This window comes from Bombina bombina, chromosome 2, assembly GCF_027579735.1.
Source record: "Bombina bombina isolate aBomBom1 chromosome 2, aBomBom1.pri, whole genome shotgun sequence".
NCBI classification, from domain to species: Eukaryota; Metazoa; Chordata; class Amphibia; order Anura; family Bombinatoridae; genus Bombina; species Bombina bombina.
The window spans coordinates 549,846,293-549,871,861 of NC_069500.1; the positions used below are offsets into that span (position 1 = coordinate 549,846,293).

The 25,569-nt window shown below is 39.4% G+C and overlaps 1 protein-coding gene across 2 annotated transcripts in view; it reads right to left on the reverse strand.

Moving 5' to 3' along the window:
- Positions 1–25,569, reverse strand: part of LRRC2 (leucine rich repeat containing 2) — a 738,808-nt gene that overhangs the window by 200,210 nt on the left and 513,029 nt on the right. For both annotated transcript variants that reach the window (XM_053702403.1, XM_053702404.1), the window contains exon 5: positions 8,272–8,408. In XM_053702403.1, the coding sequence (XP_053558378.1) occupies positions 8,272–8,408 (137 nt within the window). The remainder of the gene's footprint in view (positions 1–8,271; positions 8,409–25,569) is intronic.

Genomic DNA, 25,569 nt, shown 5'->3' on the forward strand with positions numbered 1-25,569 from the left:
TGCAAGGGCAAAGGCAGACTGAACTGAGGCACTTTAAATAGTAATTGATGACATCATAATTCTGGGACTGCAACCTGTCTCTCACTGAGAAAGGTGAGTCAAAATGGCAGCCAATGAAAAAAGCAGCAAATTAACACATGAAATCAGGATGAAATGCTGAATTGAAGGAGCAGCAAAGCACTACTGGAAGTGTGAGATTAAGGGCAACGTGAACTCAATATGCAAGAATGTAAAAAACATAATTTATGTAAGAAACTTACCTGATAAATTCATTTCTTTCATATTAGCAAGAGTCCATGAGGCCCACCCTTTTTTGTGGTGGTTATGATTTTTGTATAAAGCACAATTATTCCAATTCCTTATTTTAATATGCTTTCGCACTTTTTTTATCACCCCACTTCTTGGGCTATTCGTTAAACTGAATTGTGGGTGTGGTGAGGGTGTTATTTATAGGCATTTTGAGGTTTGGGAAACTTTGCCCCTCCTGGTAGGAATGTATATCCCATACGTCACTAGCTCATGGACTCTTGCTATTATGAAAGAATGAATTTTATCAGGTAAGTTCTTACATAAATTATGTTTTTCTTCATGTAAATAGCAAGAGTCCATGAGCTAGTGACGTATGGGATAATGATTACCCAAGATGTGGATCTTTCCATGCAAGAGTCACTAGAGAGGGAGGGATAAAATAAGACAGCCAATTCCTGCTGAAAATAATCCACACCAAAATAAAGGTTTAATGAAAAACATAAGCAGAAGATTCAAACTGAAAACCCGCTGCCTGAAGTACTTTTTCTACCAAAAACTGCTTCAGAAGAAGAAAATACATCAAAATGGTAGAATTTAGTAAAAGTATGCAAAGAGGACCAAGTTGCTGCTTTTGCAAAATCTGATCAATCGAAGCTTCATTCCTAAACGCCCAGGAAGTAGAAACTGACCTAGTAGAATGAGCTGTAATCCTTTGAGGCAGAGTTTTACCCGACTCAACATAGGCAAGATGAATTAAAGATTTCAACCAAGATGCCAAAGAAATGGCAGAAGCTTTCTGGCCTTTTCTAGAACCCGGAAAAGATAACCAAATAAACTAGAAGTCTTTCGGAAAGACTTAGTAGCTTCAACATAATATTTTCAAAGCTCTAACAACATCCAAAGAATGTAACGATTTCTCCTTAGGAATTCTTAGGATTAGGACATAATGAAGGAACCACAATTTCTCTACTAATGTTGTTGGAATTCACCAACTTTAGGTAAAAATTCAAAAGAAGTTCGCAACACTGCCTTATCCTGATGAAAAATCAGAAAAGGAGACTCACAAGAAAGAGCAGATAATTCAGAAACTCTCTGGCAGAAGAGATTGCCAAAAGGAACAAAACTTTCCAAGAAAGTAATTTAATGTCCAATGAATGCATAGGTTCAAACGGAGGAGCTTGAAGAGCCCCTAAAAACCAAATTCAAAACTACAAGGAGGAGAAATTGACTTAATGACAGGTTTTATACAAACCAAAGCTTGTACAAAACAATGAATATCAGGAAGATTAGCAATCTTTCTGTAAAAAAGAACAGAAAGAGCAGAGATTTGTCCTTTCAAGGAACTTGCGGACAAACCTTTATCTAAACCATCCTGAAGAAACTGTAAAATTCTTGGAATTCTAAAAGAATGCCAAGAAAAATGATGAGAAAGACACCAAGAAATATAAGTCTTCCAGACTCTATAATATATCTCTCTGGATACAGATTTACGAGCCTGTAACATAGTATTAATCACAGAGTCAGAGAAACCTCTTTGACTAAGAATCAAGCGTTTCAATTCTCCATACCTTTAAATTTAAGGATTTGAGATCCTGATGGAAATAAGGGACCTTGCGATAGAAGGTCTGGTCGTAGCGGAAGAGTCCACGGATGGCAAAGAGGCCATCTGGACAAGATCCGCATACCAAAAACCTGTGAGGCCATGCCGGAGCTACCAGGCAGAACAAACGAGCATTCCTTCAGAATCTTGGAGATTACTCTTGGAAGAAGAACATAGAGGCGGAAAGATATAAGCAGGATGATACTTCCAAGGAAGTGATAATGCATCCACTGCTTTCCACCTGAGGATCCCGGGATCTGGACAGATACCTGGGAAGTTTCTTGTTTAGATGAGACGCCATCAGATCTATTTCTGGAAACTCCCATATTTGAACAATCTGAAGAAATACCTCTGGGTGAAGAGACCATTCGCCCGGATGCAACGTTTGGTGACTGAGATAATCCGCTTCCCAATTGTCTATACCTGGGATATGAACCGCAGAGATTTAGACAGGAGCTGGATTTCCGCCCAAACCAGAATTCGAGATACTTCTTTCATAGCCAGAGGACTGTGAGTCCCTCCTTGATGATTGATGTATGCCACAGATGTGACATTGTCTGTCTGAAAACAAATGAACGATTCTCTCTTCAGAAGAGGCCAAGACTGAAGAGCTCTGAAAATTGCACGGAGTTCCAAAATATTGATCGGTAATCTCACCTCCTGAGATTCCCAAACTCCTTGTGCCGTCAGAGATCCCCCACACAGCTCCCCAACACCTGTGAGACTTGCATCTGTTGAAATACAGTCCAGGTCGGAAGCACAAAGAAGCCCCCTGAATTAAACGATGGTGATCTGTCCACCACGTTAGAGAGTGTCGTACAATCGGTTTTTAAAGATATTAATTGAGATATCTTTGTGTAATCCCTACACATGATTCAGCATACAGAGCTGAAGAGGTCGCATGTGAAAACGAGCAAAGGGGGATCGCGTCCGATGCAGCAGTCATAAGACCTAGAATTTCACATGCATAAGGCTACCGAAGGGAATGGATCGTGACCTGAAGGTTTCGACAAGCTGAAATCAATTTTAGACGTCTCTTGTCTGTTAAAGACAGAGTCATGGACCACTGAATCTATCCTGGAAACCCAGAAAAGTTACCCTTGTCTGAGGAATCAATGAACTTTTTGTAAATTGATCCTCCAACCATGATCTTGAAGAAACAACACAAGTCGATTCGTATGAGATTCTGCTAAATGTTAAAGACTGAGCAAGTACCAAGATGATACGTCCAAATAAGGAAATACCACAATACACCTGTTCTCTGATTACAGACAGAAGGGCACCGAGAACTTTTTGTAAAAATTCTTGGAGCTGTAGCTAGGCCAAACGGCAGAGCCACAATACTGGTAATGCTTGTCCAGGAAAAGAGAATCTCAGGAACTGATAATGATCCTGGATGAATCGGAATATGCAGATAAGCATCCTGTAAATCTATTGTGGACATATAATGCCCTTGCTGAACAAAAGGCAAGATAGTCCTTACAGTTACCATTTTGAACGTTGGTATCCTTACATAACGATTCAATATTTTTAGATCCAGAACTGGTCTGAAGGAATTCTCCTTCTTTGGTACAATGAAGAGATTTGAAATAAAACCCCCATCCCCTGTTCCAGAACTGGAACTGGCATAATTACTCCAGCCAAACTCTAGATCTGAAACACAATTCTAGAATGCTTGAGCTTTCACTGGATTTACTGGGACACGGGAAAGAAAAAAATCTCTTTGCAGGAGGTCTCATCTTGAAACCAATTCTGTACCCTTCTGAACAATGTTCTGAATCCAAAGATTGTGAACAGAGAATTGATCCAAATTTCTTTGAAAAAACGTAACCTGCCCCCTACCAGCTGAGCTGGAAATGAAGGGCCAGCACCTTCATGTGGACTTAGAAGCAGGCTTTGCCTTTCTATAAGGCTTGGATTTATTCCAGACTGGAGATGGTTTCCAAACTGAAACTGCTCCTGAGGATGAAGGATCACGGCTTTTGTTCTTTGTTGAAACGAAAGGAACGAAAACGATTATTAGCCCTGTTTTTACCCTTAGACTTTTTATCCTGTGGTTAAAAAAGTTCCTTTCCCCACCAGTAACAGTTGAGATAATGGAATCCCAACGAGAACCAAATAATTTGTTACCCTGGAAAGAAATGGAAAGTAGAGTTGATTTAGAAGCCATATCAGCATTCCCAAGCTTTTAAGCCATAAAGCTCTTCTAGCTAAAATTAGCTAGAGACATAAAACCTGACATCAACTCTGATAATATCAAAAATGGCATCACAGATAAAATTATTAGCATGCTGAGAAGAATAATAATATTATGAGAATCTGATCTGTTACTTGTTGCGCTAAAGTCTCCAACCAAAAAGTTGAAGCCTGCAGCAACATCAGCCAAAGATATAGCAGGTCTAAGAGATTACCTGAACACAGATAAGCTTTTTCTTAGAAAGGATTCAATTTTCCCTATCTAAAGGATCTTTTAAACGAAGTACCATCTGACGTAGGAATAGTAGTACGTTTAGCAAGGGTAGAAATAGCCCCATCAACTTTAGGGATTTTGTCCAAAATTCTATTCTGTCAGACGCACAGGATATAATTGCTTAAAACGTTTTGAATTAGTATCAAGAGGACCAGAAACCTCTATTTCTAAAGCAATTAGTACTTCTTTAAGTTAAAGAACGAATAAATTCCATTTTAAATAAATATGAAGATTTATCAGCATCAATCTCTAAGTCAGAATCCTCTGAACCAGAAGAGTCATCAGAATCAGAATGATGATGTTCATTTAAAAATTCATCTGTAGATAGAGAAGTTTTAAAAGATTTTTTATGTTTACTAGAAGGAAGAAATAACAGACATAGCCTTCTTGATGGATTCAGAAACAAAATCTCTTATGTTATCAGGAACATTCTGCACCTTAGATGTTGAGGGAACTGCAACAGGCCAATGGTACATTACTAAAGGAAATATTATCTGCTTTAACAAGTGTGTTATGACAATTAATACAAACAACAGCCGGAGGAATAGCTACCAAAAGTTTACAGCAGATACACTTAGCTTTGGTAGTTCCCAGCACTAGACAGCGATTTTCCTGAAGTATCTTCTGACTCAGATGCAAACGTGAGACATCTATGCAATATGTAAGAGAAAAAACAACATATAAAGCAAAATTGATCAAATTCCTAAAATGACAGTTTCAGGAATGGGAAAAAAATGCCAAATAAACACAGCTTCTAGTAACCAGAAGCAAAGAAAAAATCAGACTGAAATAATGTGGAGACACAAAGCGACGCCCATATTTTTTGGCGCCAAATAATACGCCCATATTGTTTGGCGCCTAAATGCTTTTGGCGCCAAAAATGACGCCACATCCGGAACGCCGACATTTTTGGCGCAAAAGGACGTCAAAAAATGACGCAACTTCCGGCGACACCGTATGACGCCGGAAACAGAAAAGAATTTTTTGCGCCAAAAAAGTTCCGCGCCAAGAATGACGCAATAAAATGAAGCATTTTCAGCCCCCGCGAGACCTAACAGCCCACAGGGAAAAAAAGTCAAATTTTTAAGGTAAGAAAAAATGATTGATTCAAACGCATTATCCCAAATATGAAACTGACTGTCTGAAAATAAGGAATGTTGAACATTCTGAGTCAAGGCAAATAAATGTTTGAATACATATATTTAGAACTTTATAAATAAAGTGCCCAACCATAGCTTAGAGTGTCACAGAAAATAAGATTTACTTACCCCAGGACACTCATCTACATGTTTGTAGAAAGCCAAACCAGTACTGAAACGAAAATCAGCAGAGGTAATGGTATATAAATAAGAGTATATCGTCGATCTGAAAAGGGAGGTAAGAGATGAATCTCTACGACCGATAACAGAGAACCTATGAAATAGACCCCGTAGAAGGAGATCACTGCATTCAAATAGGCAATACTCTCCTCACATCCCTCTGACATTCACTGCACGCTGAGAGGAAAACCGGGCTCCAACTTGCTGCGGAGCGCATATCAACGAAGAATCTAGCACAAACTTACTTCACCACCTCCATAGGAGGCAAAGTTTGTAAAACTGAATTGTGGGTGTGGTGAGGGGTGTATTTATAGGCATTTTGAGGTTTGGGAAACTTTGCCCCTCCTGGTAGGAATGTATATCCCATACGTCACTAGCTCATGGACTCTTGCTAATTACATGAAAGAAAAAAGGAAACAGCAAGTCTTTTAAAAGGCTTTAATAAAGCGAGACAAACAATTAAAGAATTGCTCCAGGAACAGGCCAAAGATCAGGTAATGTGAGGTCAGTCCAGCAATTAGTTACCAGGGAGGCAAACTAGAGCAATATCCAACAGGTAAAGGTGGACAGGTTGGCACAGGATACCAGTTAGATATGGAATTGATGACAAGGCCACTGGTACAGCACACATGGGAGACTCAGCAGGCACAGAATACCCAGCGGGTACTGTTGGTGAGGCTACCACAGGATACTAGGTAGGTACAGCAGGTACAACAGGATTCATGTAAGCTACTACTTGTACAGAAAGCAGAGGAGATTCAGTAGGCACAGGATACCCAGCGGGTACTGTTGGTGAGGCTACCACAGGATACTAGGTAGGTACAGCAGGATTCAGGTAAGCTGACACTGGTACAGCAAACACAGAAAACTCAACAGGCACAAGATACCCAGCAGGTAATGTTGTTGAGGCTGCCGAGGGAGACCAGGTAGGTGCAGCAGGTACAGCAGGATTTAGGTAAGTTGCCAATGGTATAGTAAGCGCAAGAAACTCAGCAGGCCCAGAAACAAGGTAAGTAGCCAGCTTGGGAACTCATCAAGCACAGGAACAAGGTAAGAAACCAGATTGAAAACTTAGCAGGCACAAAGTAAGTATCAACAGGACTCAGGAACTGGGTAAAACTTACAATTAGTCATCCCAGAGTGATGGGCTGAGTGGCTTTATATAGGGACTCCAACACCTGTAGCTACTAGGTGAGAGTTCCTATAATTAGGTTGTGGCCCCTTTAAATTTGCGCATAGTGTGGGCATGTGTGCCTAGGGGAAAGCAGCAGCCACATGAGGAACGCTGAGGCAGGAGCCGGTTGCTGGATCAAAAGAAGGTAATTTCTAACAGGGAGCTAGCTGAACACATTGGTAAGCCAATGACAAGAGACATATATGTGCAGCCACCAATCAGCAGCTAGCTCCCAGCTCCTGAGCTTACCTAGGTATGCTTTTCAAGCAAAGCATTCCAAGAGAACAAAGCACATTAGATAAAAGAAGTAAATTGGAAAGTTATTTGCTCTATGTGAATCATGAAAGAAAAAAAATGGGTTTCATGTCCTTTTAATCCCCTTCTTTTGTAATTATCTCCCCATCACAAATAACTTTATATGCTTAACGTTTACTTACAAGGCGATAAACCAGATTAGCCTTTCAGAACTAGTATATATGGGGAATTCCTTAAAAGAACCAGCAAGTGGTGTGGCCCTAACGGGGCCTAACAGTGCTAATCAGAAGAGGCTGAAGAATCCTCAACCATACATTGGGAGATTATAATTTTAATAGCAGTTGTTGGGGCTTGCCAGCTGCTATATTCAGCTGTATTTTGGGGGAGTTCACGTGTAGGTATTAAACTGGAGTGGGCTTTTAGATTAGTGGCCCTTACAATTATGATGGGGTGGATTCTTTGAATGGAGGTTTGGGTTAAACTGTGCCAGGGGGTTAACACAAGATGGGGAATATTTTTTTATTTTCGACTTTTAGTTTTGTCTACCTAAATGTAGTATTTTAACTGATATTATGAGCATGTGTTAGAAATGGGGAAGCTTTTACAGTGCTTGAATTGTATGAGCAACTTGAGTGTGATGGCATGCATATTGCTATTGATATTGAGCTCTTTGAAGAACATATTTATTTGTTTAAATTGATCTTGATAAAGACGGCAGGAGTTGTTGAAACACATTGAGCTGATAAATATGAACTGTATTTTAATGGAGCTGTAATCCAGTTTTTTTATGAAAGTAAACCTGCTGAAATTCAGAATCTAATTCCCTGTTTTTCCTATATTATTCACATTGGGAATCCACAGTGTTCTAAAGGGAACCCTGCACTGTATTGGAACTCACCCTAACCAGCGCCTCCTTCTATCAAGCATTTGTATATGGCAGTCCTGGGAGACACTGTGGGGGATGCAGTGATCTATTCACAGGGGTGTATTGTTTTATACCATATTGCTATCTGTTTTCAACAATGTGTAGTTTATTGAGATCAACATGGCTGTCACTATGCTGTGGTTCTGCTGTTGTCAATAACAGTTTGAATAGAACCTTAACCTTTATGTATAATTGATTCCTAACCTGTAAATATTTAAAAACTACCAAAAAGTGTAACGTTTTTCTAAATTGACATGACTAATACAAAAAAGCTCTTACCTCAAAAGGAAGCTCTTCAATATCAAAATTTGCAGACAAATCCAGTTTTTCAAGTTTTTCACAGTTTCCCAATTCAGGTGGTATGTTCTTTAGATTGTTAAAACTAGCATTGAGTTCTTTCAGGTTTTCCAAACAACCTGTTAAAAATAAATAAAATAATAAACAATCAAGCAAGCAAACAAAGAAATTGAATGCTAAATTTGACGCCATAATGTGATATAAATTTGACATACTGTATGTATTAGGTCATTGAGAGTTAAAGGGAGAGTCTAGTCAAAATAAAACTTTCATGATTCAGATAGGGCATGCAATTTTTTAACAACTTTCCAATTCACTTGTAACATCAAATTAGCTTTATTCTCTTTGTATTCTTTGTTGAAATTAAACCTAGGTAGGATCATATGCTAATTTCTTAGCACTTGAACGCAGGCTCTTATCTCAGTGCATTTTGAAAGGCTTTTATAGCTAGACAGCGCTAGTTCACGTAGGCCATAAAAATAACATTGTGCTCACACTCGTGGAGTTACTTATGAGAGGGCACTGATTGGCTAAAATGCAATTCTGTCAAAATAACTGAAAGTCTTCAGAGAATTAGATACAAGGTAATCACAGAGGTAAAAGTATATTAATATAAAAGTGTTAGTTATGCAAAACTGGGTAATAGGTAATAAAGGGATTATCTATCTTTTTAAACAATAAACAATACAAATTCTGGAGTAGACTGTCCCTTTAATGGAAATGATAAAATGTCAGTGGTGACAGTATTGACTCCTGAGATGTATCTAGCACTGAACCTGGTGATAATATGCAAATGTAAACACTGTCTTAGGATGTTTACCAACAGAGGCAATATAACACAATTTGATTGTCTGACAAAACAAAAAACTGCCCGGTTCCCTAAACAGGTCCACCATAACTCCACAGCAACTAGAATGAGAAAACTGCAACTTTGACAATCTGGAGACCACGGCACAGCACACCAGGAACAATCATTAAACCCCCTGAGAAATCACCTCACTTGCAGACTTTTAGGCTTATTGTATTGGCACTGCACAAAAAAATACAATGTTTTTGTTCAACACATGCCTGTTTCTTAAAATCATGTGTTTTGTTGTACTTGATAAGAATATTATGATCTCATCATTAAGAACTAAGTGATGTTGTCCTTTTTAAAATCCATATTTCATTACAATATTCCACAGTTTAGATTTTAATGATGCTGCTTTTGAACAGTATAACAATAGCTAACCACTTGTGCTTAAAGGGACAGTCACATCCAAAATAAACTTTCATGATTAAATTTAAACAACTTTCCAATTTACTTTTATCACAAATTTTGGTTTGTTCTCTTGGTATTCTTAGTTGAAAGCTTAACCTAGGTAGACTCATAAGCTAATTTCTTGGACCTTGAAGGCCGCCTCTAATCGGAATGCATTTTTTTTTAGTTTTTCCCCACTAAAGGGTGTTAGTTTATGTGTGTCATATAGATAACATTGATCTCACGCATGTGAGGTAACCTAGGAGTCAGCACTAATTGGTTAAAATGCAGGGGCTCCATTACATATGCGGCGGCGCCTGCAAAAGCTGGTTTTTAAGCGATTTTGGTATTACATATACGGTGTAGCATGCAAGTTACGCGCGTATATTTCACCCGTCGCCCGCAATTTTTACTCCCATAAGTTAACATGGGGCCGCGTCGCAAATTGGTGTCCAATATTCAGCGCAAGGACTTACGTGGTGAAAATGGAGAAATCTTACTCCATTTTCACCTCGACATACAATTCAGCCGCAGCAGGCCTTGCGCTCAATATGGGAGCGCCGTAACTCCAGAAAATGCCTTCAAAAATAAACTACACCTAACACATGCGCAATATCTATCTACCTGTCAACCGCAATCCCCCACCCACAAATATACTAATAAAGTGTATGAAACCACTACATCCGCCATCAAACCCACACCTCACTAATAAAAGTATTAACCCCTAAACCGACAAACCCCCATAGCGCAATACGTCTAATTAAACTATTAACCCTATATCCACCATCAAACCCACACCGCAAGAAATAACTAAATTATTAACCCCTATAATCACCAACCCAACATCGCAAACTACCTAGTAAACTATTAACCCCTAATTCCGCCATTAACCCACAACACAAACTACCTATTAAAGTATAACCCCACAACACAATAAACCTAGCCCCTAACCTAACACCCCCTAACCTAACACCCCCTAAATGAACCCAAATTTCCTAAATAACAAATACTAAAGTTACTATTAAAATAAAAAAACTAACACTACTTTAAAAATAAAAAATAAAGCAGTATAAATTAAAGGGGACTTGTCTAATAAAAATTACAATTCTGGTGTAGACTGTCCCTTTAAGCTACAATTACAGAAAATAAAAAAAAATCTAAGATTACTAAAATAAAAAACAAAATTACCAAATTTTGAAAAAATTATACCTAATCCCTATGAAAAAAAGCCCACCCAAAATAAAAACACCCCCCTACTCTAAGAATAAACTACCAGATAGCCCTTAAAAGGGCCTTTTTGCAGGGCATTACCCCAAGATAATCAGCTCGTTGACAACAAAATACACAAAGCCCCCCTAACAAGTAAAACCTCCCCACCCACCAAACCCCCCAAAATAAAAGAACCTAACACTAAAAAACACTAACTACCACATTGCCGTTGAAAAAGGCATTTGTTGGGGATTTAGGCTCTTTTATTGCCCACCCTAATCTAAATAAACAACCCCCCCCCCCAAAAAAAAAAAACCTTAAAAAACTCCTAAGTCTAACCCCCGAGGTTGGTAACTCACCATTCCTAAAGTCCGGCGGAGAAGTCTTCTTCAAGCGGCAACCTCTTCTTTCTTCTTCCAGAACATCCGGCGTGGAGCGGAGCTAAGACTGATGACTACGGAGCTAAAGACCGGCAACCCTGGAACTGAAGACCGGCGACTCTGGAACTGAAGACCGCGACTCTGGAAACTGAAGACCGGCGACCGTGGAGCCATGGATCCTCTTCATATGATCTCCACCGTACACTGGATAGAGAATTCAAGGTACGCAATTAAAAATGGCGTCCCTTGAATTCCTATTGGCATGAATTTGATTCTTCAAATTCAAATCAGCCAATAGATGAAAGCTACTCAAATCCTATTGGCTGTTCAAATCAGCTAATAGAATGAGAGCTACTGAAATTCTATTGGCTCATTTGAATAGCCAATATAATTTCAGTAGCTCTCATCCTATTGGCTGATTTGAACAGCAATAAGATTTGAGTATACAATCTCCCCAAACTTGGGGAAAACCCTCTAGCAGTAGCGCTGTATGTTGGCAAATGTCTCTGGACTATTAAATTTGCATGGGATATGTTTATAGACCCATATGGCCTGGAGGATATCGAGAGGTGTTAGCAGGTGATACACTTACCCCCTCTTCACGGCTCCTGTCGGTATCAGCCTGGTGTAGAGTAGCCGGTTGGGAAACCCTCTCCTGGGCAATGCGTAAACTGGTATATCCTGGCTAGAGCCACACTGCTCACACACAAGCCACTCGATTCGGACGCCGTAAAACTCTCACAACGCTCTGGCTCAGACACATGACGACATCAATTGAGGCAGACGTCCTGGGGGGTAAGGGATTCCGGAATCATTGTAAACCGCTTCACAAAAGGCCTCCAATCCCTTGCACTGCCAAGCTGGAAATAATGCCTTCTGGGATGAAACTGGGAAGAAACTGCTTAGCTCCGAAAGACGGGCTCAATGGATACATACAAAAATAGTCCGGAGCTGCAGTTAAAAACGTATTACTTTATTTTGTTACCATTAAAAACTAGTACAGTGGCATGTAAAAAACATAACAAAAACAGCAACATGCCCTTAGTTGCTGGAAAGAGCCCCAGCAACTAAAGGACATGTTGTTGTTTTTTGGTATGTTTTTGTACATGTCACTGTACCAGTTTATTAGATGGTAACAAAAATAAAGTAATACGTTTTTTAACTGCAGCTCCTGGACTATTTTTTGTAAATAGGATTTGAGTAGCTTTCATCCTATTGATGATTTGAATTTGAAGAATCAAATCAGCCAATAGGGAATTCAAGGGACAACCATTTTTAATTGCGTACCTTGAATTCTCTATCCAGGTTATGGCAGAGATCGTACGAAGAGGATCCTCCATGCTCCATGGCTGCGCAGTCGGCCGGCTATACTCTTCAGTTCCAGGGTCGCAGTCTTCAGCTCGCTCCGCGCCGGCTGTTCCTGGAAGAAGAAAGATAGGTTGCCGCTTGGAAGAAGACTTCACCGCCTGGAACAGGACCTTCTCCGCCGGACTTCAGGAACGGTGAGTACCACCTGGGGGTTAGACTTAGGGGTTTTTTTAAGGGTTTTTTTGGGGGGTTTGTTTTATTTAGATTTGGGTGGGTAGTAAAAGAGCTAAATGCCATTTTAAGGGCAATTCCCAACAAATTGCCCTTTTCAGGGCAATGGGTATTTTAGTTTTTAGTGTTAGAATCTTTTATTTTGGGGGGTTTGGTGGGTGGGGGGTTTTACTTTTAGGGGGGACTTTGTGTATTTTGTTGTAAAAAGAGCTGATTATCTTGGGGCAATGCCCTGCAAAAAAGCCCTTTTAAGGGCTACTGGTAGTTTATTCTATAGAGTAGGGGGTGTTTTTATTTTGGGGGGGCTTTTTTATTTTCATAGGGATTAGGTATAATTTTTTAAAATTTGGTAATTTTGTTTTTTATTTTATGTAATCTTAGATTTTTTTATTTTCTGTATTTGTAGCTTAAAGGGACAGTCCCTACACCAGAATTTTAATTTTGATTAGACTGTCCCTTTAATTTATACTTAGTTTATTTTTATTTTTAAAGTAGTTAGTATTTTTTAATTTTAAAAGTAACTTTAGTATTTTGTAATTTAGGTTATTTGGGTTAATTTAGGTGGTGTTAGGTTAGGGCGTGTTAGGTTTAGGGGTTAGGTTTATTGCATTGTGGGCTTTAGCGGTTTAGGGGTTAATACTTTGATAGGTTTATTGCGTTGTGGGCTTTGGCAGTTTAAGGGGTTAATATTTAGTTATTACTTGCAGTGTGGGTTTGATGGCAGATATAGGGGTTAATAGTTTAACGATCAGTTATAGTTCCGATCAGCCAATAGAATGCAAGCTCAATCTGGACTGGCTGATTGGATCAGCCAATCGGATTGAACTTGAATCTGATTGGCTGATTCAATCAGCCAATCAGATTTTTCCCTTCTTTATTCCGATTGGCTGATAGAATCCTATCAGCCAATCGGAATTGAAGGGACGCCATCTTGGATGACGTCCTTCTAAAGGAGCCTTCATTCGTCGGTAGTCCGTCGGGAAAGAAGGATGTTCCGCGTCGGCGGGATGAAGATTGAAGACCCCACTTGGAAGATGACATCACCCGGATAGAAGACTTCTTCAGCGCCTCTTGAAGATGACATCGCCCGGATGGAAGACTTCTTCAGCGCCGCTTGGAGGATCAACTTCATCGGATGGAAGATTTCTTCAGCGCCGCTTGGAGGATAACTTCTTCCGCTCCGGGTCTCCTCTTCGGTTCCATCGCTGCTCGGCTGAGTGAAGACAACTCAGGTAGGATGATCTTCAGGGGATTAGTGTTAGTTATTTTAAGGGGGGTTTGGGTTAGATTAGGGGTATGTGGGTGGTGGGTTTTTAATGTTGGGCGGGGTTGTATTTTTCTTTTACAGGCAAAAAGAGCTGAATTCTTTGGAGGCATTGCCCCACAAATGCCCCTTTTAAGGGCTGGTAAGGTAAAAGAGCTTTGAACTTTTTTAATTTAGGAATAGGGTAGGGCATTTTTTTATTTTGGGGGTTTTGTTATTTTATTAGGGGGCTTAGAATTAGGTGAAAGTAGCTTAAAATTGTTGTAATATTTTTAAATGTTTGTAACCTATTTTTTTATTTTTTGGTAACTTAGCTTTTTTTTTGTACTTTAGTTAGTTTATGTAATTGTATTTAATTGTAGTTATTTGTAGTTAATTTATTTAATTTATTTAATGATAGTGTAGTGTTAGGTTTAATTGTAACTTAGGTTAGGATTTTATTTACAGGTAATTTTGTATTTCTTTTAGCTAGGTAGTTATTAAATAGTTAATAACTATTAATAACTATTCTAACTAGCTAAAAATAAATACAAGGTTACCTGTAAAATAAATATAATTCCTAAAATAGCTACAATGTAATTATTAATTACATTGTAGCTATCTTAGGGTTTATTTTACAGGTAAGTATTTAGTTTTAAAGAGAATAATTTATTTAAAGTATAGTGTAGTGTTAGGTGTAATTGTAACTTAGGTTAGTTTTTATTTTACAGGTAAATTTCTCTTTATTTTAGCTAGGTAAGCTATTAAATAGTTAATAACTATTTAATAGCTATTGTACCTAGTTAAAATAAATTGAAAGATGCCTGTAAAATAAAAATAAATCCTAAGATAGCTACAATATAATTATTATTTATATTGTAGCTATATTAGGGTTTATTTTAAAGGTAAGTATTTAGTTTTAAATAGGATTAATTTAGTTCATAATAGAAATATTATTTAGATTTATTTAATTAATATTTAAGTTAGGGGGGTGTTAGGGTTAGTGTTAGACTTAGGTTTAGGGGTTAATAAATTTATTGCAGTGGTGGCGGTGCAGTGGGGGGCAGGATAGGGGTTGATAAATTTATTATAGGTGGCGACGGTGTAGGGGGGGCAGATTAGGGGTTAATAAATTTAATATAGGTTGCGGCAGGGTCCGGGAGTGGCGGTTTAGGGGTTAATACATATATTATAGTTGCGGTGGGCTCCGGGAGCGGCGGTTTAGGGGTTAATACATATATTATAGTTGCGGTGGGCTCCGGGAGCGGCGGGTTTAGGGGTTAATACATATATTATAGTTGCGGTGGGCTCCGGGAGCGGCGGTTTAGCGGTTAATACATATATTATAGTTGCGGTGGGCTCCGGGAGCGGCGGTTTAGGGGTTAATATGTATAGAGTAGCTTGCGGTGGGCTCCAAAGCGGCGGTTTAGGGGGTAATAACTTTATTTAGTTGCGGCGGTTGTAGGGGGACAGATTAGTGGTGTTTAGACTCGGGGTACATGTTAGGGTGTTAGGTGCAGACATCTCCCATAGGAATCAATGGGATGTCTGGCAGCAGCGAACTTGTACTTTTGCTATGGTCAGACTCCCATTGATTCCTATGGGATCCGCCGCCTCCAGGGTGGCGGTTTGAAAACCAGGTACGCTGGGCCGGAAAAGTGCCAAGCGTACCTGCTAGTTTTTTGATAACTAGCAAAAGTAGTCAGATTGTGCCGCACTTGTGTGCGGAACATCTGGAGTGACGTAAGAATCGATCTGTGTCGGACTGAGTCCCGGCGGATCGAAGTTTACGGCACAAAATTCTACTTTTGCCGGTCTCTAGCCTTTGATAACTAAGGCGAATCAGCACTCGCCACAAATACGCTGTGGAATTTCCAGCGTATTTGAGGTTGACGGCTTAATAACTAGGCCCCGTAATCTCAACCCAAGTCTGTCAAAAGAACAGAAATAAGGGGGCAGTTTGCAGAGGCATAGATAAAAGGTAATTACAGAGGTAAAACAAATATTATTATAAACTGTGTTGGTTATGCAAAACTGGGGAATGGGTATAAAGGGATTATCTATCTTTTCAAACAACAAAAATTCTGGCGTTGACTCTCCCTTTAACTGAAAATGTTGGCATTTTGCTCTGTATTAGTTTAATTCATATTTATTCACTTTCTTGATAAAAGCACCCATAAATGACAATATTAACAACAAATAGGAAAGTAATACTGAACAACTGAGAAAATTAAAAGAAATTGCAATTTTCTTTATAAGCATTCTGACAAAACTAGTGTAGCAATAGCTTCATTATTGCATCCTAATTTTAGGAGTACCCCATATGTCAAGGTTTTCAATAATTTATAGCAAATGTAGGCCAAATACTACAAGGATAAAATTATTGGTTTGACGCTAAAATTTACTATACTTGTACTGTAAAGAGCATATACTTTTAAATAACTCTCCAGTTTACTTCTATTATCAAATTTTGCTTCAGTATAGTTAAGAAATAAGTTACACTTGTATTTCATTCTGCCTGTATGATCTCATAGCTAGAAAGAGTGGGATGTAACATTCCAAAAAACAGATAGTGCTCAGGCTTGTGTGAGACTATTTGTTTGTTATGAAAAACACCATTAGCTAATTAAAATACCTGCTAAATGAAATAATATGACTGACATAACGCCGATCAGCCAATAGAATGCGAGCTCAATCTGATTGGCTGATGGATCAGCCAATACGATTGAACTTGAATCTGATTGGCTGATTCAATCAGCCAATCAGATTTTTCCTACCTTAATTCCGATTGGCTGATAGAAACCTATCAGCCAATCGGAATTCAAGGACGCCATCTTGGATGACGTCATTTAAAGGAACCTTCATTCGGACTGTAGGACGTCGTTAGAAGAGGATGGATCCGCGTCGGCTGCTTCAAGATGGTCCCGCTCCACGCCGGATGGAAGAAGATAGAAGTTGCCGCGCTGGATGAAGATGTCTACCGGTCCGGATGCCCTCTTCTTGCCGGATGGATAAAGACTTCGGACCCTCTTCTTGCCGGATAGGATGAGACTTCAGACCCTCTTCTGAACGGATCGGTGATAACCGGCGTGGTGAAGATTAAGGTAGGAAGATCTTCAGGGGCTTAGTGCTGAGGTTTTTTAAGGGGGGTTTGGGTTAGATTAGGGGTATGTGGGTGGTGGGTTGTAATGTTGGGGGGGGTTTTGGGGGGTATTGTATGTTTTTTTACAGGCAAAAGAGCAGAATTCTTTGGGGCATGCCCCGCCAAAAGGCCCTTTTAAGGTCCTGGTAAGGTAAAAGAGCTGGTTAAATTTTTATTTTAGAATAGGGTAGGGCATTTTTTCATTTTGGGGGGCTTTGTTATTTTTTTAGGGGGCTTAGAGTAGGTGTAATTAGTTTAAAATTCTTGTAATCTTTATTTTTTGTAATTTAGTGTTTGTTTTTTTATGTAATTTAGTGTTTGTTTTTGTAATTTAGTTTAGTTGATTTAATTGTCGATAATTGTAGATAGTTTATTTAATTAATTTATTGATAGTGTAGTGTTAGGTTTAATTGTAACTTTGGTTAGGATTTATTTTACAGGTAATTTTGTAATTATTTTAACTAAGTAACTATTAAATAGTTATTAACTATTTAAATAGCTATTGTACCTGGTTAAAATAAATACAAGTTGCCTGTAAAATAAATATTAATCCTAAAATAGCTACAATATAATTATTATTTATATTGTAGCTATATTAGGGTTTATTTTACAGGTAAGTATTTGCTTTAAATAGGATTAATTTATTTATTAAGAATTATTTTATTTTCGTTAGAGGGGGGGTGTTAGTGTTAGGGTTAGACTTAGCTTTAGGGGTTTATACATTTATTAGAGTAGCGGTGAGGTGCCGGTCGGCAGATTAGGGGTTAATAATTGTAGGTAGGTGGCGGCGACGTTGGGAGCGGCAGATTAGGGGTTAATAAATATAATATAGGGGTCGGCAGTGTTAGGGGCAGCAGATTAGGGGTACATAGGGATAACGTAGGTTGCGACGTGTGTACGGGAGCGGCAGATTAGGGGTTTAAAAATCATATGCAGGGGTCAGCGATAGCGGGGGGTCGGCAGATTAGGGGTTAATAAGTGTAAGGTTAGGGGTTGTTTAGACTCGGGGTTCATGTTAGGGTGTTAGGTGCAGACTTAGGAAGTGTTTCCCATAGGAAACAATGGGGCTGCGTTAGGAGGTGAACGCTGCTTTTTTGCAGGTTGTTAGGTTTTTTCAGCTCAAAACTGCCCCAATTGTTTCCTATGGGGGAATCGTGCAACGAGCACGTTTTTGAAGCTGGCCGTGTCCGTAAGCAACGCTGGTATTTAGAGTTGCAGTGGCGGTAAATATGCCTGTGACGCTCCCTTTTTGGAGCCTAACGCAGCCTTCTGAGAACTCTAAATACCAGCGTTGTTTAAAAGGTGCGGGGAAAAAAAAACATGCGTAGCTAATGCGCCCCTTCTAACGCAAAACTCTAAATCTAGGCGTTAGGGTTTATTTTACAGGTAAGTATTGAGTTTTAATAAGAATAATTTAGTTAATGATAGAATTTTACTTAGATTTCTTTTAATTATATTTAAGTTAGGGGATGTTAGGGTTAGGGTTAGACTTAGATTTAGGGGTTAATAACTTTAATATAGTGGCGGGTGACGTTGGGGCAGTAGATTAGGGGTTAATAAATTTAGGTAGGTGGCGGCGATGTTAGGGACGGCAGATTAGGGGTTAATAATATTTAACTAGTGTTTGCGAGGCGGGTGAGCAGCGGTTTAGGGGTTAATATATTTATTATAGTGGCGGCGATGTGCGTTTCAGCAGATTAGGGTTTAAAATTTTTCTTTAGTATTTGCGATGTGGGAGGGGCCTCGGTTTAGGGGTTAATAGCGTAGTTTATGCGTGTTAGTGTACTTTTTAGCACTTTAGTTTAGTTTTATGCTACGGCGTTGTAGAGTAAAAACTCATTAACTACTGACTTTTAAAATGCTGTACCAGTCTTGAACAGGAGAAGGTTCTACCGCTCCCTTTTTGGCAAGACTCCGTAATACCGGCGCTATGCAAGTCCCATTGAAAAAAGAGGATACGCAATTTACGTAAGTGGATTTGCGGTATTTCCAAGTCTGGCCAAAAAAGTGAGTAGTACACCTGTACTTGCAAGACTCGTAATACCAGCAGGTAACTGGTATATGTTCAAGTATGGTCCTTTATTGTGGAGAATGATTAGGTATAGATTAAATAGGTTTGTGTGTTTGCAAGTTTGTTGAAGTGGTTATAGATTGATTTATATACCCGAAAGTGGGATGTCTAGAGATAGTAGTGATGAAATAGGTGATATGTTGATTTTGTTTTGCACTATGGGATAAGACATAAGGAGTGGGTGGAGGGTATTTAAATTTGCATAGATGTTGAACTATTGCAGAGAAGGGGAGGGTGGGGGGATAGGGGAGAGAATGATACCAAACCATAATACAAAGGAGATGTATTGTTTATCTTCACTGATGTTGAGATAAGATGGTATATACTGTATGTGGTTATATTCGTTTTCTCCCTACTAGATGTTAAAATGTGTTTCCCTGGCATTGTTGCCATAATTCCCAGCTCATACTATGAGTTTCTATTTGATTGTTTGTAGCAAAGACCATACTTTCCATTGATTCAATATGAGTTAAATTACTTAGTACCTGGCTCCACCTAGCGCCCTTAGGCTGGTGCCAAACTTAAGCAATAGCTAATTAAACAGCCATGAATAAGGTATTTGCAGAAATTGAGTATGTGAGGTAACGTTCGGTTCTGGAATTATATGGAATAACCCTGCTTGAGGCCTCTCTTTGATATTGATGCCAAATTTCATGCAGTAGTGAAAACTTCTGGACCATAATCTTTGAATTTGAGAACATTCCCACCACATGTGTGTCAATGTCCCTATTTTACTGCAACCCCTCCAAAATAATGGTGAGTTTATATTAGATTATTTGAAAAAGTTTCAGGGGATTAAGGTGTCATTGGGTAAGAATTTTAAAGTAAAGCTCGTTGAGGGTTGTCCCATGAACTGCTTTTTTTGGTAGAGAGAGTTACGAAGTGCCAGATTTTGGTCAGATGCTTCAAATTTAAGGCTTTGTTCCCATATCCTAATGTAAGGTATTTTATGAAAAAAGGGAGGTTGTAGCACATCAATATAAGAGAGGGAGAACATTCCCTGGGACACGCGCATTGGCTAACCATCTTTGTTCCCAGTTAGCTTTTTGTCTTAGCAGTGTGGTAAGAAAGCCCCAAGATTTAAAAAAAAACTTTTTAGTCTAAAAAATTCAAAGCAGAATAATGGTGAAGGGGAAAACTGAATTTGAAACTATGCAGAGGTCATAATTGAGTCATTTACAAATAGATCCGGCACAGTCTCCATTGCAATTCCTTCCCATAAGTTAGTATGGGTATCTTGGAGGGCTGTTAACAGTCCTACAATGGAGTAAATTGGGGATGGATGAGGGGATATTCATTGCATATGGAAGATCGTATCCCAGAACTTAAGGTTTGAGATAATAATGTAAATACCTGTTATATTAGGTTTTCTAACATGTTTCAGGATCCATATTAAATCTCAAAAAGAGAGTCCTGTTCTAGTAGTGACCCATTTAGTATTGGTTATATTTGTGCCCCAAGCTAAGATATGTGCTAATCAAGCTGCTTCATGGGTATGCCATTAGGTTGGACATGGCGGCGCCTCTACTGTAACTGGATTATGTAGCCACTTCATGGCTACTCTAGATTGTTAACCTTGACAAATGAAAGAGCTACACACGCGTTGGAAATTAATAATAAGGGGTATAGGAATTGGCAAGCATCAGAATAGATATGTTAATTTAGGTAACAGATTCAGGGCATGCCAATTTTAAACCAGTTTCTAATTTACTTTTATCATCAAATTTACTTTGTTCTCTTTGTATTTCTTTCTTAAAAGCTAAACCTGGGTAGGCTAATATGCTAATTTCTAAGCCTGAGAAGGCCATCTCTTATCTCTGTGCATCTTGACAGTTTTTTCACAGCTGGACAGCGTTAGTTCATGTGTGCCATATAGATAACATTGTGTTCGCTCCTGTGGAGTTATTTTTGAGGTCAGGACTGATTGGCTAAATTGCAAGTTTGTCAAAAGAACTGGAATAACGGGGTAGTCTGCAGACGCTTAGATACAAGGCAACTCACAGAGGTAAAAAGTTTATTAATTAAGCAGTGTTGGTTAAGCTAAACTGAGAAAGGTTAATAAAGGGATTATCTATCTTTTTAAAACAATACAAATTCTGAAGTAGACTGTCCCCTTTAATAAAAGGTGGACCAAGCAATAAGGGCAGGCACTGTAAGTCAATGTACATGTGTACACATAAATAAGCAAACGTGCACACATGCAGCATACTTACAACCAAACACATGCAACACACGCAAATACACAAGCACGTGCATACAACCAAAAATGCATCAATAATAAACATACACATATGTTGTCACATTTAGGAAATTGTAAAATAAATAATAGCAATTTAAATATGATGGATTGCTTAAAAATATTTAAATAATAATTTAAATAATTAAAAATTAAATTTAGCATTTATTATACTCTGTACAGGAAAGTGTTTGTTATAGAAGAGATAAGGTAATAAAATGCTAATTTTCCATTATTCTCTCCAACTATTCGTGATTGGTTTATGGACAGGTATAAGATAAAGAAGCAGGTATATTTACACAATGTGATACAGTAATCAGATTTGATTATACCTACAAGCTCAACCCCATTTTATTAGGTTGTGGCTTCAAAACACAAAATCAGCTAATTCATATTCACAAATAAGCCTTAAAAAAGCAAATCTCATACATTTTATACTCTCTATCTGGTAAAAAATGTTATTGGAAACACATTAAGGGAAAAACAATTTTATAGTATACTGTCCCTTTAAGCCAGTTGCCCAGCAAGGGATCTGACACCCTCTTTCCCCTAAGTAGCTACAAACAGCTGCTCCACCACAACACTCTGGGGCATATTTATCAAGCTCCGTATGGAGCTTGATTGCCCCGTGTTTCTGGCTAGCCTGCAGGCTCGCCAGAAACAGCAGTTATGAAGCAGCGGTCACAAAGGCCGCTGCTCCATAACCTGTTTCGCCTGCTCTGAGCAGGCAGACAGACATCGCCGGAAATCAACCCAATTGAGTACGATCGGGTTGATTGACACCCACCTGCTGACGGCCTAGGCCACAAGTCTGCAGGGGAGGGCGTTGCACCAGCAGCTCTTGTGAGCCACTGGTGCAATGCTGAATACGGCGAGCGTATTGCTCGCCGTATTCAGCGAGGTCTGTTGGACCTGATCCGCACTGTCAGATCAGGTCCGACAGACCTTGATAAATAGAGGCCAATGTTTGTGAGTTTATGGAACAGATGAATATGGCCATACAGCCCACGGTAATACAGACAAAGGATTTCTGGGAGGAATAATAGAATATGATCCAGAAAATCAATCGCCAATAGATTCCACAGCGCTATAAACAAAGGGGGAGTACAACAAAACAATTATAGGGATCAAATGGGTATAGGGCCCTGCCAAGAGTTGCACTATTGTAAAAGGTTATCTACAAACAGCTGGACTCTTAGGCTTACATGCTAAGGGGGGTCAGGGGATAGGAATGGAGGAGAGGAAACCGTATAAAGAAAGGTTAGCGTAAGCTGTATGCATCACTGAACAGTAGAGTCTTTAGGGAGCACTTGAAGATTTCAAAACTAGGGGAGAGTCTTGTGGGGCGAGGCAGAGAGTTCCACAAGATGGGAGCCAGTCTGGAGAAGTCCTGTAAAACAGGAGTGCGATGAGGTAACCAGAGAGGAGGAGAGGGAGGAGGTCATGAGCAGAGCGATGGGGATGGGAGGGAGAGTATCTGGAGACAAGGTCTGAGATATAGGTTGGAGCAGTGCAGTTGAGGGCTTTGTATGTCAGAGTGAGAATTTTGTTTTTGATCCTTGAGGTAAGAGGAAGCCAGTAAAGGGATTGGCAGAGAAAAGCAGCAGATGAAGAGCGACGTGTAAGGAAGATGAGTCTGGCAGAGGCATTCATTATGGATTGTAAAGGAGCTAGGCGGAAGGTGGGGAGACCAGAGAGGGACAGAGTTGCAGTAATAGAGGCGGGAAAGAATGAGAGAGTGGATTCAAATCTTAGTTGTGTCTTGTGTAAGAAGTGTCTAATTTTAGAGATATTTTAAGGTGGAAGCTGCAGGCTTTGAATGTGAGGAGTGAAAGAAAGATCTGAGTCAAATGTGACCCGAGACATCGGGCATGCGGGGTAATGGCTGTGTCACAGATGCCGAAGGTCTGGAAGGTTTGGAGCAAAAGAGGGTGGTCAACAGTGTCAAAGGCTGCGGACAGATCAAGGAGGATAAGCAGAGTGAAGTGTCCTTTTGATTTTGCTGTAAGTAGGTTGTTGGTAACCTTAACAATAGCTGTCTCTGTGGAGTGATGGGGACGAAATCCAGATAGCAGTGGGTCAAGAAGGGAGTTTAACGTAAGGAAATGGTATAGGCGTGCATATAATAGTTTTTCGAGAAGCTTTGAGGCAAGAGGGAGGAGGATGGGGAGGTAGGATCAAGGGAAGGTTTTTTGAGGATAGGTGTGACCAGTGCATGTTTCAGCGATGAGGGAAATATGCCGGTGCTGAGGGAGAGGTTGAAAATGTGTATTAGTATAGGGGTAAGGGTAGCAGAGAGGGAGGGGAGTAGAATGTGCAGAAATACATATTTCTGGAGTCGCCAGGGACTTACGGCAGTTTATGAAACAAGTAAAAAACAAAAAAATTTTAAGCGCACATAAAAATCTAACCTGCCTATCGGCACCTATGATTGTACTAAGCCAAGTCCCTAATTTACAGTGTATCTACCGTAAAAAAACTTCTTTTGCTGATGCTCACATGTGCCAAACGTATCATTCCCCGACTCTGGAAGCAAACACTCCCCCCTACTTTTAACCAATGGGTAGCCGAGGTCACACATACTTTAAACCTGGAAAAAAGACATTATAACTATTTAGGGAAACAAGACTTTATATTAGATGTAATTTTTATGTGGAAGCAAAGAGCACCTTTAACTTGAAGAGATAACTTTTGCCCACATATATAGAGACAGATCTTATAACCATCTAAGGTATAGTTCGCTATCTTTAAGAATATCAAGTGCTAGGAGGTTCTCCTTTATTTTCTCCCCTCAACAGTACCTCCACGCCCTTCTCCCTCATCCCCCATTCTGAACCCCTCCAATACCTTTTTCCCTCTCCCCTTCCCCCTTTTTCCCTCTTTTCCTTCCCAATGTTTATATTGCTATGACTGTTTAAGAACTATACTGACTCATCATATTGTTGTATACTTATTGCTTTCTGTTACTCATTTATCTGTTTTTGTCAACTATAAAAATGTTAATAAAAAATTATTTAAATAAAAAAAAAAAAAAATCTAACCTGCCTCCAAACACGTCAAAACCCCTATATCCGCCATTCCCCCACATCACAACTACTAATGAAATGTATTAACCTCTAAACCTCCATCCCCCCACAACACAATCTACATAATTAAACTATTAATCCCTAATCCACCAACCCCCAAAAAAGAAAAAAAAATCTAACATTACAGGAAAAAATAAACAAAATTATCCAAAATAAAAAAATTAAACCTAATGTTACACCCCTATAAAAACAAAAAAGCCACCCCAAAATAAAAACACCCCCTAATCTAACACTAAACTGCAAATAGCCCTTAAAAGGGCCTTGTGCAGGGCATTGCCCTAAGGTTAACAGCTCTTTTACTTAATAAAAAGTCCCCCCTAACAGTGCAACCCCCACCCACCTAACCCCCCAAAATAAAAAGACATAACTATAAAAAACCTAATCTACCCATTGCCCCTAAATTTTTCAGCCTATAGGAATGCAAGTTACCCCAATATAAAATGGGTCCGCCTGGAAGAAGATCTTCACCGCTGGACTTCAGGAATGGAGAGTACCTATTTCGGGCTTAGTGTTAGTTTTTTTTTTTTTTTAGATTAGGGCTTTTTATTTTGTTTAATGGGCATTAAAAGAGCTGATTGCCCTTTTAGGGCATTTCCCATACAAATGCCCCTTTAGGGGCAATGGGTACAAAGGGTAGATTAGTTTTTTTTTTGGTGGCAGTGATGTTAGGGAGGGCAGATTAGGGGTTAATACTATTTATTATAGGGTTTGCGAGGCAGGAGTGCAGCGGTTTAGGGGTTAATACATTTATTAGAGTGGCGGCGAGATCCGGTCGGCAGATTAGGGGTTAATAAGTGTAGGTAAGGTAGCAGCGACGTTGGGGTGGCAGATTAGGGGTTAATAAATATTATGTAGGTGTTGGCGATGTTAGGGGCAGCATATTAGGGGTTCATAGGGATAATGTAGGTGGCGGCGATGTGCGGTCGGCAGATTAGGGGTTAAAAAAATGTATTATAGTGTTTGCGATGTGGGGGGGCCTCGGTTTAGGGGTTCATACGTAGTTTATGGGTGTTAGTGTACTTTAGAGCACAGTAGTTAAGAGCTTTATAAACCGGCGTTAGCCCAGAAAGCTCTTAACTACTGATTTTTTTTCTGCGGGTGGAGTCTTTTCGGTAGAGGCTCTACCACTCACTT